Here is a 20,246-nt window from a genome sequence, read left to right as displayed (position 1 = left end):
CAGTACAGTATATATCACTGGTCAGTACAGTATATATCACTGGTCAATACAGTATATATCACTAGTCAGTACAGTATATATCACTAGTCAGTACAGTATATATCACTGGTCAGTACAGTATATATCACTGGTCAGTACAGTATATATCACTGGTCAGTACAGTATATATCACTGGTCAGTACAGTATAATGGTCAATACAGTATATATCACTGGTCAATACAGTATATATCACTGGTCAGTACAGTATAATGGTCAATACAGTATATATCACTGGTCAGTACAGTATATATCACTGGTCAGTACAGTATATATCACTGGTCAGTAGGTCAGTATAGTATATATCACTGCTCAGTACAGTATATAACACTGGTCAGTACAGGATATATCATTGGTCATTACAGTATATATCACCTGAAACTACAGTAAATATCACCGGTCAGTTCAGTAAATATCACTGGTCAGCACAGTATATGTCATTACATTATATATCACTGGTCATTACAGTATATATCACTGGTCAGTACAGTATATATCATTGGTCAGTACAGTATATATCATTGGTCAGTACAGTATATATCACTGGTCAGTACAGTATATATCACTGGTCAGTACAGTATATATCACTGGTCAGTAGGTCACTATAGTATATATCACTGGTCAGTACAGTATATATCACTGGTCAGTACAGTATACATCACTGGTCAGTACAGTATAATGGTCAATACAGTATATATCACTTGTCAGTACAGTATATATCATTGGTCAGTACAGTATATATCACTGGTCAGTACAGTATATATCACTGGTCAGTACAATATGTATCACTGGTCATTACAATATATATTATTGGTCAATACATTATATATCACTGGTCAGTACAGTATATATCACTGGTCATTACAGTATATATCACTGGTCAGTACAGTATATATCATTGGTCAATACAGTATATATCACTGGTCAGTACAGTATATATCACTGGTCAATACAGTATATATCACTGGTCAGTACAGTATATATCACTGGTCAATACAGTATATATCACTGGTCAGTACAGTATATATCACTGGTCAGTACAGTATATATCACTGGTCAGTACAGTATATATCACTGGACAGTACAGAAAATATCACTGGTCAGTACAGTATACATCACTGGTCAGTACAGTATATATCACTGGTCAGTACAGTATATATCATTGGTCAGTACAATATATATCACTGGACAGTTCAGTATATATCACTGGTCAGTACAGTATATATCACTGGTCAGTACAGTATATATCACTGGTCAGTACAGTATATATCACTGGTCAGTACAGTATTATATATCATTGGTCAGTACAGTATATATCACTGTTCAATACAGTATATATCATTGGTCAGTACAGTATATATAACTGGTCAGTACAGTATATATCACTGGTCAGTACAGTATCTATCACTGGACAGTTCAGTATATATCACCTGTCAGTACAGTATTGATCACTGGTCAGTAGGTCTGTGTAGTATATATCACTGGTCAGTACAGTATATATCACTGGTCAGTACAGGAAATATAATTGGGCGGTTCAGTAAATATCACTGGTCAATACAGTATATTTCAGTACAGTAAATATCACTGGTCAGTACAGTATATATCACTGGTCAGTACAGTATATATCACTGGACAGTTCAGTATATATCACTGGTCAGTACAGTATATATCACTGGTCAGTACAGTATATATCACTGGTCAGTACAGTATATATCACTGGTCAGTAAAGTATATATCATTCGTCAGTAGAGTATATATCACTGGTCAGTACAGTATATATCGTTGGTCAGTAGGCTATATATCACTGGTCAGTAGAGTATATATCCCTGGTCAGTACAGTATATATCACTGGTCAGTATATATCACTGGTCAGTACAGTATATATCATTGGTCAGTACAGTATATATTATTGGTAAGTACAGTATATATGACTTGTCAGTACAGTATATATCACTGGTCAGTACAGTATATAACATTGGTCAGTAAAGTACATATAACTGGTCAGTAGAGTATATATCACTGGTCAGTACAGGAAATATATATGGTCAGTTCAGTAGATATCACTGGTCAGTACAGTAAATATCACTGGTCAGTACAGTATATATCACTGGTCAGCACAGTATATGTCAGTACAGTAAATATCACTGGTCAGTACAGTATATATCACTGGTCAGTACAGTATATATCACTGGTCAATACAGTATATATCACTGGTCAATACAGTATATATCACTGGTCAATACAGTATATATCACTGGTCAGTACAGTATATATCACTGGTCAGTACAGTATATATCACTAGTCAGTACAGTATATATCATTGGTCAGTACAGTATATATCACTGGTCAGTACAGTATATATCACTGGTCAGTACAGTATATATCACTGGTCAGTACAGTATAATGGTCAATACAGTATATATCACTGGTCAGTACAGGATATATCATTGGTCAGTACACGATATATCATTGGTCAGTACAGTATATATCACCTGTCAGTACAGTAAATATCACTGGTCAGTACTGTATATATCACTGGTCAGCACAGTATATGTCAGTACAGTAAATATAACTGGTCAGTACAGTATATATCATTTGTCAGTACAGTATATATCACTGGTCAGTACAGTATATATCATTGGTCAGCACAGCAGATATCACTGGTCATTACGGTATATATTATTGGTCAGTACAGCATATATCCCTGGTCAGTACAGTATATATCACTGGTCAGTACAGTATATATCATTGATCAGTACAGTATATATCACTGGTCAGTACAGTATATATCACTGGTCAATACAGTATATATCACTTGTCAGTACAGTATATATCATTGGTCAGTACAGTATATATCACTGGTCAATACAGTATATATCACTGGTCAGTACAGTATATATCATTGGTCAGTACAGTATATATCACTGGTCAGTACAGGAAATATATATGGTCAGTTCAGTAGATAATAACCCAGTCAGTACAGTATAATAACAGTGTATATCACTGGTCAGTACAGTATTATATATCACTAGTCAGTACAGTAAATATCATTGGTCAGTACAGTATATATCACTGGTCAATACAGTATATATCACTAGTCAGTACAGTATAATAACCTTGTCAGTACAGTATAATAACCTAGTCAGTACAGTATAATAACCTAGTCAGTACAGGATAATAACCTAGTCAGTACAGTATATTAAGATGTTACAAGATCTGAAATCTGAAAAATCAGGAAAACTTAATATGACCAATGTATACACCAAGTTTCAATAACTCGTAAATTATGCAGATAGTTACTGTTGTGGTACACTGCACTTCTCTTTACTGAGATCTATTTATCTATTCTAGTATGAAGTTTCATATTGATACCTCTTATGATTTTTGTGATATGTTCCGAACAGAACTATGATAATGGACAGATAGACAGAATGATAATGAACAGACAGACAGAGGGATAGACAAAGTGGCAGCCATGAAAATATCACCTTTGTAGGTAAAGCCTAAGGAACGTTTTCTTCTCTGTTTTAATGAACCTCTGAAGTGGAGTCAGCCCTTCTGTGATTTGAAGAACTTCAGCAGGATTAAGAAAATTAACTAGAATCTTTAGTATTAATGTAAGTTGATCAGGTTGAATGACAGCCATATCAGACTTCATTTCTCTGACAACAGCTGAGAAATCCTTGATGCACTGTACAATTCCTGGACAAATAAAAGAAGTTTAGTTACTGCAAGTCAATCATTAACCCAAGTGTTTAATTTTAATCATTTATATTCAGTTCACACTGGACAGATTTCGTGTCCTTTACGTATCACATTTTTGCAAATGCAAAACTTAATAGAACTTGCTTTGAACCAAAATATTACACAATACATTTTACATACACGGCTTTTCCATCGCTGGACATAATACATTTACATTCAATTTTTCATAATAAAAGATCAAAATTAATTTCATGCACAAGTTCTAAAAACTGATAACAATGACGCTTCAAAATCTGTTGGAAATATCAGATACTGATTTGTCACCATAGACATCTTTAAAACAGATTTACCATCGTGTTCATCACTTTCCAACATCTTGGACATAAGGAAGGTAACTCTGTTGATATTGTATGCAAACGATGGCATGGCTCGAATCCTGAAACAGAAACATTTCCCATTCTGGAGAAAAGGACTAAAGATGTGCAACAAAACAGTTATAGAACATCGTACTGTTAGAGAAATCAATGACAGAGAGTATTCCTAAATCTTTGGTACAAGATTTAACAAATAGTTCCTTTATATCCGAAACTCAGAAATTAACTAGCGATCCCTTTAAATCCTTAGCTCAGGAATTAACTACTGGTCCCTTGATACTAACCCAAGGAATTAACGAATGGTCCCTTAATACTAACCCAAGGAATTAACTAATGGCCCTTTAATACTTTAACAAGGAATTAACTAATGGTCCTTTGATACTAACCCAAGGAATTAACTAATGGTCCCTTAATACTAACCCAAGGAATTAACTAATGGCCCTTTAATACTTTAACAAGGAATTAACTAATGGCCCTTTAATACTTTAACAAGGAATTAACTAATGGCCCTTTAATACTTTAACAAGGAATTAACTAATGGTCCCTTAATACTAACCCAAGGAATTAACTAATGGCCCTTTAATACTTTAACAAGGAATTAACTAATGGTCCCTTGATACTAACCCAAGGAATTAACTAATGGTCCCTTAATACTAACCCAAGGAATTAACTAATGGTCCCTTAATACTTTTCAAAGGAATTAACTAATGGTCCCTTAATACTAACCCAAGGAATTAACTAACGGTCCTTTAATACTTTTCAAAGGAATTAACTAATGGCCCTTTAATACTTTAACAAGGAATTAACTAATGGTCCCTTGATACTTAACCAAGGAATTAACTAATGGTCCCTTAATACTTAAATTAGGAATTAACTATTGTTCCCTTAACCTTAATACTTTTCAAATGAATTAACTAATGGTCCCGTAATACTTAACCAAGGAATTAACAAGTAAACCCTAAATTCTGAAACCACGTTGACAGTTTTCATCAATTTTTTATCCAGGAAATCTGTGTATCACAATCCTTGTTATATTAATTCCAAAGGCATTTGTATGTGATTATAAGATTGTATGTGATTAAAAGTGATTATATATTCAAGGAAATATTTTGATAATTAACATGACTGACAATCACATTATTAATACTGTTATCAGTTTACAAACCATACTTACATTTCATTCTGGTAGTAGATGGCTTTTTTGAATTTCTTTCTATACATATATGCCTGCCTTAAGATATTGGCTGTCATGGTGGTTTTAACACTCCCTTCCAATTTGATTTGAACAAATCTCCTTAAAACCTCATCGTCATTCTGAAAAAAGGCATAATATTTATATACTCATGCAAATATGAATTTTCGTTGTGATGTTTCTTTTAAACTTGCTCAATATTCACGGGTAGCTGACAACATTTAACACCATCACAGGTAGCTGACAACATTTAACACCATCACAGGTAGCTGACAACATGTAAGAACATCACAGGTAGCTGACAACATTTAACACCATCACAGGTAGCTGACAACATTTAACACCATCACAGGTAGCTGACATGTAGGACCATCACAGGTAGCTGACAACATTTAACACCATCACAGGTAGCTGACAACATGTAGGACCATCACAGGTAGCTGACAACATTTAACACCATCACAGGTAGCTGACAACATGTAGGACCATCACAGGTAGCTGACAACATCTAACACAAGCACAGGTAGCTGACAACATGTAGGACCATCACAGGTAGCTGACAACATGTAGGACCATCACAGGTAGCTGACAACATGTAAGACCATCACAGGTAGCTGACAACATGTAAGAACATCACAGGTAGCTGACAACATGTAAGAACATCACAGGTAGCTGACAACATGTAGGACCATCACAGGTAGCTGACAACATTTAACACCAGCACAAGTAGCAGACAACATTTAACACCAGCACAAGTGGCTGACAACATTTAACAACAGGATAGGTAGCTGACAATATTTAACACCAGCATAGGTAGCTGACAACATTTAAGTCCATTGTTTACTTGTATGATCCTAGTAAGATAATACTTTGTTTTATCTGGAGTTAGAATGTTACTTACCTCACTGTTCAAAGCTTTGGCTAATTGAGGATCAATATATAGCTGAAACATCATAACCTGATATATAGGAACATGGTAAGGTACAATAGGAACAGACATATAATGAAGAAAAATCTATTTTTAATGTGAAAGCTAGATCAGGAAACATGTATATGTTGATTGAACAGACGTCAACAGATCCAAATAGTCAGTGTATTTAAAGTATTTTTTAGTTAAAGGATAAAAAAGAGTTACAGCTGTACTTTTAATCATTAAATTCATTTAACCAATGAACTGTTTGTTTCGTTATATTTACAAACCTTTATCAAACAGGAATGATGTGTGGATCATTTTAATTCTATCTTTGATTAGTCTGTAAACATTGAGGAATAAACTGTTAGGTTAGAACAATATTGCTGCCCCTATCAAACAGCTGTAAGGACTTCTCTTTTCTCTGCTGTGAAATAAGAACTTACTGTCAAGGTGATACATACGTACCTCTCCAGTCCGAACTAGGTGATACTTCTCATTAAATATAGTCAAGATAGAAGTGTTACAAAGCAATAGTTCTTATCATCAATGCCAGCCAGGATAACTAATACTTTTGTACAAACAAAAGTAATTGAGGCAAACAAAAAATAAATGAACATGTGTCTTTTTTAATTATGGAAATGGATTAACAAATAATACTACCAAATGTCCTCGGTGTGCTGCGTTTTCTTGCATCATGGTGTCTGTCACCTCAACTGCTGGTTTCTGTAAACAAGAAATATTCAATACCATTCTGGCTGAAAATCAAAACACATAGATTTTACTTCAGAGAAAAGCTCTAAAAGGACATGAAATCAGAAAATCATTCCATAACATTACTTTATGACCTACACAGATAAAGTTTGACCTACACAGATAAAGTTTGACCTACACAGATAAAGTTTGACCTACACAGATAAAGTTTGACCTACACAGATAAAGTCTGACCTACACAGATAAAGTTTAACCTACAAAGATAAAGTTTGACCTACACAGATAAAGTTTAACCTACACAGATAAAGTTTAACCTACAAAGATAAAGTTTGACCTACACAGATAAAGTTTAACCTACACAGATAAAGTTTAACCTACACAGATAAAGTTTGACCTACACAGATAAAGTTTGACCTACACTGATAAAGTTTGACCTACACAGATAAAGTTTGACCTACACAGATAAAGTTTAACCTACACAGATAAAGTTTGACCTACAGAGGTAAAGTTTAACCTAAACAGATAAAGTTTGACCTACACTGATAAAGTTTGACCAGATAAAGTTTGACCTACACAGGTAAAGTTTGACCAGTTAAAGTTTGACCTACACAGATAAAGTTTGACCTACACAGATAAAGCTTGACCTACACAGATAAAGTTTGACCTACACAGACAAAGTTTGACCAGATAAAGTTTGACCTACACAGATAAAGTTTGACCTACACAGATAAAGCTTGACCTACACAGATAAAGTTTGACCTACACAGATAAAGTTTGACCTACACAGATAAAGTTTGACCTACACAGATAAAGTTTGACCTACACAGGTAAAGTTTAATGTTTTGGTGTTCATTATCCTAATCAGCAGTCTGAATGTGTACATTTTTGATTTTCTGATCATTTTTTCACAAACCCACAAAAACATTACCTATTAAGGAGGTTAGAAACCTATCAATTCCTTCCCCTGGAAAGAAACTTTTAGCTTTTAGTCAATAAACTGTTATATCAGTGCTGTAAATAATGCACTCCTTCTCAGTATATCTGTCTGTACAATCTTTATGTCAAGTCTGTCTCTTTAACCATCTGTGTAATTCAACTCACTATGTGTAAAGTAAATTTAACTTTATTTCATTCTGATTTATATAAATCACTCTTAATAGCCTTGATGGCACAAATGTGCCTAGGTTTACTTCCAAACAATGATATATTAAAATATGCTTACGTCGTTGTCAAAGCAAGCTTTTCCAATTTCCAGCAATGTCTGTAGTAATAAAGTAAAAACATTCACTTACAAAAAGTTTACTGTATCACTTTGTATACATGTAATCAACTTTCAATGAGAAGTATATATCATTACCTGTAACTGATGTATCTATCATTAATCATACAACATATATACGTAGTACACATTTGATAATAGGATGTATAAACACAACTATTATAATAGTGCACTGGTTATTACAGTTTGTCTTACTAGAAATATATACAATATTATTACAATGTTAACTTGGAATACTACTAGAGAGTTCCACTTCACACAGTGTTTAAGTATACTACTAGAGAGTTCCACTTCACACAGTGTATACTACTAGAGAGTTCCACTTCACACAGTGTCTATGTATACTACTAGAGAGTTCCACTTCACACAGTGTTTATGTATACTACTAGAGAGTTCCACTTCACACAGTGTTTATGTATACTACTAGAGAGTTCCACTTCACACAGTGTTTATGTATACTACTAGAGAGTTCCACTTCACACAGTGTATACTACTAGAGAGTTCCACTTCACACAGTGTTTATGTATACTACTAGAGAGTTCCACTTCACACAGTGTATACTACTAGAGAGTTCCACTTCACACAGTGTATACTACTAGAGAGTTCCACTTCACACAGTGTATACTACTAGAGAGTTCCACTTCACACAGTGTATACTACTAGAGAGTTCCACTTCACACAGTGTATACTACTAGAGAGTTCCACTTCACACAGTGTCTATGTATACTACTAGAGAGTTCCACTTCACACAGTGTATATATATACTACTAGAGAGTTCCACTTCACACAGTGTATACTACTAGAGAGTTCCACTTCACACAGTGTATATATATACTACTAGAGAGTTCCACTTCACACAGTGTATACTACTAGAGAGTTCCACTTCACACAGTGTATACAACTAGAGAGTTCCACTTCACACAGTGTCTATGTATACTACTAGAGAGTTCCACTTCACACAGTGTATACTACTAGAGAGTTCCACTTCACACAGTGTATACTACTAGAGAGTTCCACTTCACACAGTGTATACTACTAGAGATATACCACTTCACACAGTGTATACTACTAGAGAGTTCAACTTCACACAGTGTTTTCACACAGTGTATACTACTAGAGAGTTCCACTTCACACAGTGTTTACTACTAGAGAGTTCCACTTCACACAGTGTATACTACTAGAGAGTTCCACTTCACACAGTGTATACTACTAGAGAGTTCCACTTCACACAGTGTTTATGTATACTACTAGAGAGTTCCACTTCACACAGTGTATACTACTAGAGAGTTCCACTTCACACAGTGTATACTACTAGAGAGTTCCACTTCACACAGTGTATACTACTAGAGAGTTCCACTTCACACAGTGTATACTACTAGAGAGTTCCACTTCACACAGTGTATACTACTAGAGAGTTCCACTTCACACAGTTTATACTACTAGAGAGTTCCACTTCACACAGTGTATACTACTAGAGAGTTCCACTTCACACAGTGTATACTACTAGAGAGTTCCACTTCACACAGTGTATACTACTAGAGAGTTCTACTTCACACAGTCTATACTACTAGAGAGTTCCACTTCACACAGTGTATACTACTAGAGAGTTCCACTTCACACAGTGTATACTACTAGAGAGTTCCACTTCACACAGTGTATACTACTAGAGAGTTCCACTTCACACAGTGTATACTACTAGAGAGTTCCACTTCACACAGTGTATACTACTAGAGAGTTCCACTTCACACAGTGTATACTACTAGAGAGTTCCACTTCACACAGTGTATACTTCACACAGTATACTAGAGAGTTCCACTTCACACAGTGTATACTACTAGAGAGTTCTACTTCACACAGTGTATACTACTAGAGAGTTCCACTTCACACAGTGTCTATGTATACTACTAGAGAGTTCTACTTCACACAGTGTATACTACTAGAGAGTTCCACTTCACACAGTGTATACTACTAGAGAGTTCCACTTCACACAGTGTATACTACTAGAGAGTTCCACTTCACACAGTGTATACTACTAGAGAGTTCCACTTCACACAGTGTATACTACTAGAGAGTTCCACTTCACACAGTGTATACTACTAGAGAGTTCCACTTCACACAGTGTATACTACTAGAGAGTTCCACTTCACACAGTGTTTACTACTAGAGAGTTCCACTTCACACAGTGTATACTACTAGAGAGTTCCACTTCACACAGTGTATACTACTAGAGAGTTCCACTTCACACAGTGTATATATATACTACTAGAGTGTTCCACTTCACACAGTGTTTACTACTAGAGAGTTCCACTTCACACAGTGTATACTACTAGAGAGTTCCACTTCACACAGTGTATACTATGAGAGTATACTACTAGAGAGTTCCACTTCACATAGTGTATATATATACTACTAGAGAGTTCCACTTCACACAGTGTATACTACTAGAGAGTTCCACTTCACACAGTGTATACTACTAGAGAGTTCCACTTCACACAGTGTATACTACTAGAGAGTTCCACTTCACACAGTGTATACTACTAGAGAGTTCCACTTCACACAGTGTATACTACTAGAGAGTTCCACTTCACACAGTGTATACTACTAGAGAGTTCCACTTCACACAGTGTATACTACTAGAGAGTTCCACTTCACACAGTGTATACTACTAGAGAGTTCCACTTCACACAGTGTATACTACTAGAGAGTTCCACTTCACACAGTGTCTATGTATAGTAATAGAGAGTTCCACTTCACACAGTGTATACTACTAGAGAGTTCCACTTCACACAGTGTATACTACTAGAGAGTTCCACTTCACACAGTGTATACTACTAGAGAGTTCCACTTCACACAGTGTATACTACTAGAGAGTTCCACTTCACACAGTGTATACTACTAGAGAGTTCCACTTCACACAGTGTATACTACTAGAGAGTTCCACTTCACACAGTGTATACTACTAGAGAGTTCCACTTCACACAGTGTATACTACTAGAGAGTTCCACTTCACACAGTGTATACTACTAGAGAGTTCCACTTCACACAGTGTATACTACTAGAGAGTTCCACTTCACACAGTGTATACTACTAGAGAGTTCCACTTCACACAGTGTATACTACTAGAGAGTTCCACTTCACACAGTGTATACTACTAGAGAGTTCCACTTCACACAGTGTATACTACTAGAGAGTTCCACTTCACACAGTGTATACTACTAGAGAGTTCCACTTCACACAGTGTATACTACTAGAGAGTTCCACTTCACACAGTGTATACTACTAGAGAGTTCTACTACTTCACACAGTGTATACTACTTCACACAGTGTATACTACTAGAGAGTTCCACTTCACACAGTGTATACTACTAGAGAGTTCCACTTCACACAGTGTATACTACTAGAGAGTTCCACTTCACACAGTGTATACTACTAGAGAGTTCCACTTCACACAGTGTATACTACTAGAGAGTTCCACTTCACACAGTGTATACTACTAGAGAGTTCCACTTCACACAGTGTATACTACTAGAGAGTTCCACTTCACACAGTGTATACTACTAGAGAGTTCCACTTCACACAGTGTCTACTAGAGAGTTCCACTTCACACAGTGTATACTACTAGAGAGTTCCACTTCACACAGTGTATACTACTAGAGAGTTCCACTTCACACAGTGTATACTACTAGAGAGTTCCACTTCACACAGTGTATACTACTAGAGAGTTCCACTTCACACAGTGTATACTACTAGAGAGTTCCACTTCACACAGTGTATACTACTAGAGAGTTCCACTTCACACAGTGTATACTACTAGAGAGTTCCACTTCACACAGTGTATACTACTAGAGAGTTCCACTTCACACAGTGTATACACAGTATACTAGAGAGTTCCACTTCACACAGTGTATACTACTAGAGAGTTCCACTTCACACAGTGTATACTACTAGAGAGTTCCACTTCACACAGTGTATACTACTAGAGAGTTCCACTTCACACAGTGTATACTACTAGAGAGTTCCACTTCACACAGTGTATACTACTAGAGAGTTCCACTTCACACAGTGTATACTACTAGAGAGTTCTACTTCACACAGTGTATACTACTAGAGAGTTCTACTTCACACAGTGTATACTACTAGAGAGTTCTACTTCACACAGTGTATACTACTAGAGAGTTCTACTTCACACAGTGTATACTACTAGAGAGTTCCACTTCACACAGTGTATACTACTAGAGAGTTCTACTTCACACAGTGTATACCGTGTTGTGACATTACCTTTTTGGACTGATCATTAAGATGAGAAGAACAAGGCTCACTTTCAATCATCGAAGAGAACTGATGTTGGGATTCAACAATCCCCTGAAAAAAACACAAACAATTAAAATACCAAATAAACAAACCATGAAGTAAAACAAAAGAAAAATGATGTTACAAAGAGAATCAATGGTAGTACAACTGAGACCAGAAGTGACCCTGGTAAATGTAGGACTTATATCAACAGGAAATCTTCACACTATATCATCCATCAACGATTCTAAAATGGAAAAATATATTTCACAAATGTAAATATCTGCTATTTAAAGCGAAAGAATACTTTTTTTGCCAGAGTGATTTCTTAATTTTCCTTGAGGCTTTGTTTAATCGGATAAAACCTAAATAGATTTTACATGTGTGTGCAGTGATTTACACATATATACACAAATAAAGATGAAAGTTCCATGAAACATTATATGTCCCTTTAACTTTAATCAAATACTGACAGAAACTGATTTTGTAAAAAATCTGTTATACCTGTTTCTTCATTTCCATGACAACGCAGGTCATATAATCTACAAATAAATAAACACATAAATATCAACATCTACCTCATGTCATTCACTGTATTTAGTTGTTTTTGTTTTCTTTTTCACTTAAAAATTAATATTAATATAAATATTAATATCTAATGGTTTATATAAGGACTGACTTTCAAATCTGTTAGTGCAATAATGACAGAGGAAGCAGATCAATGATATATCCTTGTCACATTATTGCTGGGTGAAAGACTTGAAATAATAATTATAAAATCTAAAACAGCATTCATTACAAATCACTTATATAATGATAACAACAATAATTATTTTGCCTGACAAACAGGAGGGGTGTGGGATGTATATCTATAAACTTTAAAGTCTTTCAAAAACAAATCTGCATCCAAGTAGGAGTAGCATGGGATGTACTTATGGACTTAGAAGTAGGACAATCTCTGTGCAGTATGATAACTTTCCCAAAATTGAATAAAACAACTAAGAAAAGTAAGTCATTTGCCCTTGACTCAGTCATATGTCAATCAATGTACAAAATTCATCTAAAAATTTTTAGGTGGGATGCTACACAGGAAGAAAAAATGATACTAGATCATGGTTACCTGTATACAGTGTGATAACAAATGAAATATTAAAAGTTATTTGAAACATCAAGTTTTTCTGTCTAATTTTGATGAATACACATATATATAAACTTTGAATAATATGATTAAGTTTATTAGATAGATAAATTGGATGGTGTCACTCTCTTCGTTCTAACAACTGTCAGCACTTACACATTTCCAGAACCACTGAAATGTTGAATATCAAGAGTGTTTCAGCTGCTTTGTAGACACATATCCTTTGTTTTATTACAGCTAGATACTCTATCTAATAGAAAAGGATTTACAAGGCTCTACCTACGCAGGGTCTATCAGACAACAATGCTGGCTTACCTTTACTGATGGTTTTAGCTTCCAGAAACATTCTGTTCAATGTGATTACATTATCCTGCACCATTTTGATGGTCAGTTTGGCAGCTAATTTATTGATCTTACGAGAACCTTCAAAATGGACCTATGAAATAAAATGAATGCTGGGTTATTTTTTTTGTTGATGAAGTGTTGTTCAAACTGTGACACTATCATAAATCATGCACTGTATAAAGTAGGATTTACTGTATAAAGTAGGATTCAATATGTAAAGTATTATGTAAAACCTTTTAAATAAATGATATAAAGTAGGTTTGGCTGTTTAATATAATTATGAAGTAAAGAAGTGTTTTTAGAGGGTTATTCCAATAAAAGATCTATCCATACCCAGGTCTCCATGTTTGAATTAGCGACATGCAAGACATAATAGACAACCTCTACACCGGTAGTATATCTCAGACTGCTGTGGTCTGTAAACTTGTTACTAGATCTGATAAAGCGAAGAACCTTGATCACAGAATCATTTTCACATAAATCCCAGTATGAATAATATCTTACATTTGACTTCATACCAAGTCCTCTGGCAAAGGACCGTATAAAGAATACAGCCGTATGCTGTGACAAATTATACACTTTAAATCCCTCTGGCAGGAAAGAATGGACAACAAGCTGGTTACCATGGTATTCAATTTCAGCCTTATCCTCTTTATCCACATCAGAGGCCATACAGAGAACATCTAAGACCTGTTAAAATACAATGTCTACTGTACAGACACCATAAGTGATGAAAAATGTCTTCTCTATATACAGTAACAGACATTAGAGTTACAAATGTCTTCTCTATATATAATAACATACATCAGTGATGAAAAATGTCTACTCTATATATAGTAACAAAAATTAGTGTTAGAAATATCTTCTCTATATATCGTAACAGACATCAGTGATAGATACCTGTACTCTATATATCGTAACAGACATCAGTAATAGACACCTGTAATCTATATATAGAAACAGACATCTGTAATAGACACCTGTAATCTATATATAGTAACAGACATCAGTGATAGACACCTGTACTCTATATATAGTAACAGACATCAGTAATAGACACCTGTAATCTATATATAGTAACAGACATCATTGATAGACACCTGTACTCTATATATAGTAACAGACATCAGTGACAGACACATGTACTCCATACATGAATAGACCTTGATAGACATGACTTTATTCTATACAAGAACATGGATCAAAACCAAGTATATTACCTTTTCTGCCTGAATTTCATGACCATTCATAAGTAGTGGCAATAACAGCTGGAGTTGATGAACCCGTCTCATACCTGCCTCTGATTCTGCTCTCTTGATTAACTGTAAATTAACATAGTGTTTAAGCGATGTTGTATAGCTGTTAAAATGTTCATGCTGAAGGTTATAAACTGATATTAAAATACACGCACAATTTTTCCAAAGAATTTTTGTTCGCTTCACCTATATCATAAACAATGCAGGGCTGAACAATATATGCCTGTCCCATATACCTAAGAGCAAATGACTTTGGAGTCAAAAAGAATAGAGTTATGAAGAGGTGCAAATAACTCTTCCAAAAATTATTTCTGCAAAATGCTCTTCAGGAAAACAATTTTAGGTTAGCAACAAAAGATTCTTGACACCCACAACTGTTTGATCTTTATGCTCTTTACTAGGCAAAATCCGAGATGGCTGCCTGTTGGCCATTTTGTTTTTCTGATCAGTCCCAAACTCAAACAGGCACAACTAGGGGCCTAAAGGAACCTATACATGAAATTTGAGAAAGATCTACAAAAAAAGTTCTCAAGAAATAGTGGTAACAAACTTTCGAAATCAAAATCCAAGATGGCTGCTTACAGGCCATTTTGTTTTTTATTTATCAGTACCAAAATCAAACTGGGCACAACTAGTAATCAAGGAAAGCATACACATGAAATTTGAGAAAAATCAATGCTGTAGTTCTCAAGAAATAGCGATAACAAACTTTCAAATCCAAATCAAAGATGTCTGGCTGTCTGTCAGTCATTTTGTTTTTCTGATCAGTCCAAAAATGAAATTGACAGCACTAGGGAACAAGGGGAACCTACATATGAGATTCAAGAAAGATTCAACACTAACTTTTCAAGAAATAGTGATAGCAAACTTTAAAAGTCAAAATCCAAGATGGCCACCTTTTGGCCATTTTATTTTTCTGATCAGTCCTAAAATAACATGGGCACAACTAGAGACCAAGGGGAACCTACATATGTAATTTGTGAGAGATCCATCTCTTACTTTTCAAGAAAAAATGATAACAAACTTCATTGAAACAAGATATACCAGAGGGATCTTGACGCCCACCATGGTTTGATCTTTATATGTCTTTAAAAGTTGGATCTTTTTCCTTCTTTTCTCTTCTCTTCTCTGTTTTTGCTCTTAATGATAAGACATTTGAACATTTTTGCAGAAATAGAGATGATAATCTTTACCTGCCAAATTTAAAATGGCCATCTGGAAGCCATTTTGTTTCTTCTGATCAGTCCCAAATAAAACAAGCACAAGGAGAGACCAAAGGGAACCTATGTATGAACATTAAAATACAAGATAGCCACCTTCAACTATTTTGTTCTTTTATCAAACCCAAAATCAAACTGGCACAACTAGGTACCAAGGGAAACATACATGGGAAATCTAAGAAATTTAAGAAAGATCCATCCAGTACTTTTCAAGAAATAGCAATAACAAATTTTCAAAGTCAAAATCCAAGATGGCTGCCTTTCGGCCATTTTATATTTCTGATCAGTCCTAAAATAAAATTGACACAACTAGAGACCAAGGGAAACCTGCATTTGTAATTTGTGAGAGATCCATCTCTTACTTTTCAAGAAAATGTGATAACAAATTTCATTAAAAAAAATCCAAGATGGCTGCCTATCAGCCATTTTGTTTTTTTTATCAGTTTCAAAATCAAATGGGCACAACTAGGGATCATGGGGAACCTATATATGCAAATTGAGAAAGATTCATTCAGTATTTCTCAATTAAGGGCGATAACAAAAATTGTTTATGGACAGACAGGCGATGGAGGGATTGACGTACGGACGACTGACCACAGCCAATATGAATAGCCCATCACCTCATGATGGTGGGCTAATAAAACCAACAAAGTTGGCATGATTTAAGTGGAAAATTGCAAATGAAAAAAACAAGCTTATTGAAAAACATTGTTAACTAACCTAATATATACATGAAGTTTTATAGGAAAGGAAAGTTAACACTAATTTATTGGTTTTTGATGATGTTTCCATGGTAACACAAAAAGCTTATTATCCTGGTAATGTAATATTAAGATATACCTGATTGATCTTCTTGAGATCTCCTTTAACTGCGTAACACTTCATCATAGTCATATAGCAGTTCAAGTCAGGCAAGATGCCATAGGAGCTGAAACACATCACAGCATGATCAGGAGAACATTTCCAAATATAGATTACCAAGTTGCATTTGCTTCTGCTAAACTTGTACCGGATAGTGTTTTGTAAGTTAAACTGTAACACCTCATGGTCAGTCAAGGTCTCTTGAATAATGTAAACTCTTAAAAACATTTTTGTCTTATAAATCTACAATCATGTTAAAACAGTGTGTTCACTATCCTTTACCTGTGATGTTGATGTTATTGTTTAGTGTCAAGTAAATTATAACGTAGATCAAAATGGTCGGTGTTTCTATACACCCTACAATGGAAAACTTACCGGTCAGTGCGTAAAGGTCATTGTCTTGTCACAATCAGTGTCTTGTATTTCTACAACAACAGTCAAGTGTCTTGTATTTCTACAATAAGTCAAGTGTCTTGTACTTCTACAACAACAGTCAAGTGTCTTGTATTTCTACAACAACAGCCAAATGTCTTGTATTTCTACAACAACAGTCAAGTGTCTTGTATTTCTACAATAAGACAAGTGTCTTGTATTTCTACAACAACAGCCAAATGTCTAGTATTTCTACAACAACAGTCAAGTGTCTTGTATTTCTACAATAAGTCAAGTGTCTTGTATTTCTACAACAAGAGTCAAGTGTCTTGTATTTCTACAACAACAGTCAAGTGTCTTGTATTTCTACAACAACAGTCAAGTGTCTTGTATTTCTACAACAACAGTCTGGTGTCTTGTATTTCTACAATTATGGTCAGTTTTTTTTTTTATTACAATTCTAACCCACCATTCAATTTTGTATCATTAGACATCAAAATAATAGTTTTTAATCAAAAAGTACAGAACTTACCCCATGGATTCAAAAATGGTAGACATTTCATCTTCACAGCTACAACAGAAAATTGTCTTTCTAAAGATGTAAATCAAGTGAATGAACAAGACTATGTTATAGTATTATGTCCTTATACTGGTACATGTATCAACATACAGTCTGAATATTACCTATAGTTAATACATAACACTACACATGATATACCTATCAGAACACTATATAGTTACCTACAGTGTCAATATATAATAATCCCCCGATATCTATTTACGACAGCAAACTTGACCTAAAGTCTGTCTAGTACATAATAATACATGTACTATTACATGTAATATGTGTGATATGTAGTCTAGTACATAATAATACATGTACTATTACATGTTATATGTGTGATACATAACCTTGACCTAAAGTCTGTCTAGTACATAATAATACATGCTCTATTACATGTTATATGTGCGATACGTAGTCTAGTACATAATAATACAAGTACTATTACATGTAATATGTGTGATACATAGTCTATTACATAATAATACATGTACCATTACATGATACATACCACAAAGAATATAGATACTGAACACTGCCTTCAGTTTGAATGTATAATATTACATATCATACATGTGTAAATGAAGCAGGAAAATGCACAGACAGAGCGGAGTTGAGGTAGTCATTACGAGACCCTGCCTCAAAATGAATCAGACTGTTCCTGGTGTGATAAACACAGCAAATGAAGCTGAGGAAATCGACTGTGATATCAATTAGTAGTACATGCGTATGGCAATTAACTTACCCGGCATTAAATGCTCCCCAAATATAATTGCTGGCAGTTTTTGCAGTCATTTGGAAATTGGCAGATCTCATTTCTTTCAAAAGCCTCCTGGATAAAGCAGAAGTTGTATAAATGAAAACTGAATGATACTCCATCAGTTGTGTGGTAGAAATCATCTTTTCTAACATAGAAATGAAATGTATATAGGTGACTATTCAAGGGATTATCGATACCAGTTTTGCTAACGTCTGAAAACATCAGCTCATGATTACTCTGGATTTGATCAAACCTATCAATGAAAGTGAAAAGTGATTTCTACCAATAACTTACTTAACACAATCAAGCTCGCCATGTGCACTATGGTATCCAATCAATTCTTCGAAGAATTCCTAAAAAAATGAAATTAAACAGGAAAAAAGAAACACAGATGAAAGTGATAACTCAAGTACATTGGAGACTAATATTATTTTGTTTGTTACCAGACATATAAACAAAACCACTATGTGTCTAAACTATGTAAAGTAACCTGCATTATATTCAAGCAAATCCTGAAGTGTTTGAGAATCAAAATAATTTCCGCAACATTAACAGAAATTGTCACAGCTGATATGTTTGAATTACGGCTTACTTAGCTGATTGTTATAAGGTACATTGGCCTAGCAATTTTGTACTGTTCTACATGTTAAACATAGTGTACTCCACCTGGTTAGAACAGCTAGAAACCTGTCTACCATATCCCTATCACACTTCTTGTGTGTACATAGTCTATTTTACCTCGTCACACAGAAACATTTATTTCAGTCCCTGTTAAAGACCTACATGGTCTGGAAAGACACCTGTCTTTATCATATCTGGTATCAATTAATCAAGACCTACATGGTCTGGAAAGACACCTGTCTTTATCATATCTGGTATCAATTAATCAAGACCTACATGGTCTAGAAAGACACCTGTCTTTATCACTGCCTACCTGGTCCTGGCTAAGACCTGCCTGTCTCATTTCTTCTTGCAAATTTGTGACATCAACCATCATCTCATTTTCCTTGCAGGCCATTACATAATTTGTGTAATTAGATAAATCCAGTGTGTATCCTGATGATAGAAACATGTTAATTACCTTTACTGTATCTGACTTGTCATGTATGTCCAGTCATCTGAAAGATTCATGTTCTTCTATACATTTGTGTTGTCCAGAAAGCACAACAGCGAATCTTATAATAATTGATAGTCAGCTAATATAAGAAATAAACATTTTCTGCAAATTAAT

The 20,246-nt window shown here is 34.8% G+C and overlaps 1 protein-coding gene across 1 annotated transcript in view; it reads right to left on the bottom strand.

Moving 5' to 3' along the window:
• Positions 1 to 20,246, bottom strand: part of LOC132553111 (uncharacterized) — a 36,964-nt gene that overhangs the window by 12,982 nt on the left and 3,736 nt on the right. Inside the window, exons 4-19 of the mRNA XM_060217323.1 lie at positions 19,950 to 20,071; positions 19,310 to 19,368; positions 19,001 to 19,087; positions 18,226 to 18,264; positions 17,301 to 17,388; positions 15,205 to 15,306; positions 14,489 to 14,674; positions 13,955 to 14,075; positions 13,006 to 13,043; positions 12,490 to 12,573; positions 8,155 to 8,193; positions 6,882 to 6,944; positions 5,291 to 5,430; positions 4,093 to 4,178; positions 3,526 to 3,739; positions 3,249 to 3,253 (exon numbers count right to left, since the gene is read on the bottom strand). Coding sequence (XP_060073306.1) covers positions 3,249 to 3,253; positions 3,526 to 3,739; positions 4,093 to 4,178; positions 5,291 to 5,430; positions 6,882 to 6,944; positions 8,155 to 8,193; positions 12,490 to 12,573; positions 13,006 to 13,043; positions 13,955 to 14,075; positions 14,489 to 14,674; positions 15,205 to 15,306; positions 17,301 to 17,388; positions 18,226 to 18,264; positions 19,001 to 19,087; positions 19,310 to 19,368; positions 19,950 to 20,071 — 1,473 coding nt within the window. The remainder of the gene's footprint in view (positions 1 to 3,248; positions 3,254 to 3,525; positions 3,740 to 4,092; positions 4,179 to 5,290; positions 5,431 to 6,881; positions 6,945 to 8,154; positions 8,194 to 12,489; positions 12,574 to 13,005; positions 13,044 to 13,954; positions 14,076 to 14,488; positions 14,675 to 15,204; positions 15,307 to 17,300; positions 17,389 to 18,225; positions 18,265 to 19,000; positions 19,088 to 19,309; positions 19,369 to 19,949; positions 20,072 to 20,246) is intronic.

Source organism: Ylistrum balloti, unplaced genomic scaffold, assembly GCF_031769215.1.
Source record: "Ylistrum balloti isolate Yb309-2 unplaced genomic scaffold, AGI_CSIRO_Ybal_v1 Utg370298, whole genome shotgun sequence".
Taxonomy (NCBI): Eukaryota; Metazoa; Mollusca; class Bivalvia; order Pectinida; family Pectinidae; genus Ylistrum; species Ylistrum balloti.
Note: the sequence above shows the minus strand (reverse complement) of the source record. Positions and strands in the feature narration are given on the sequence as shown.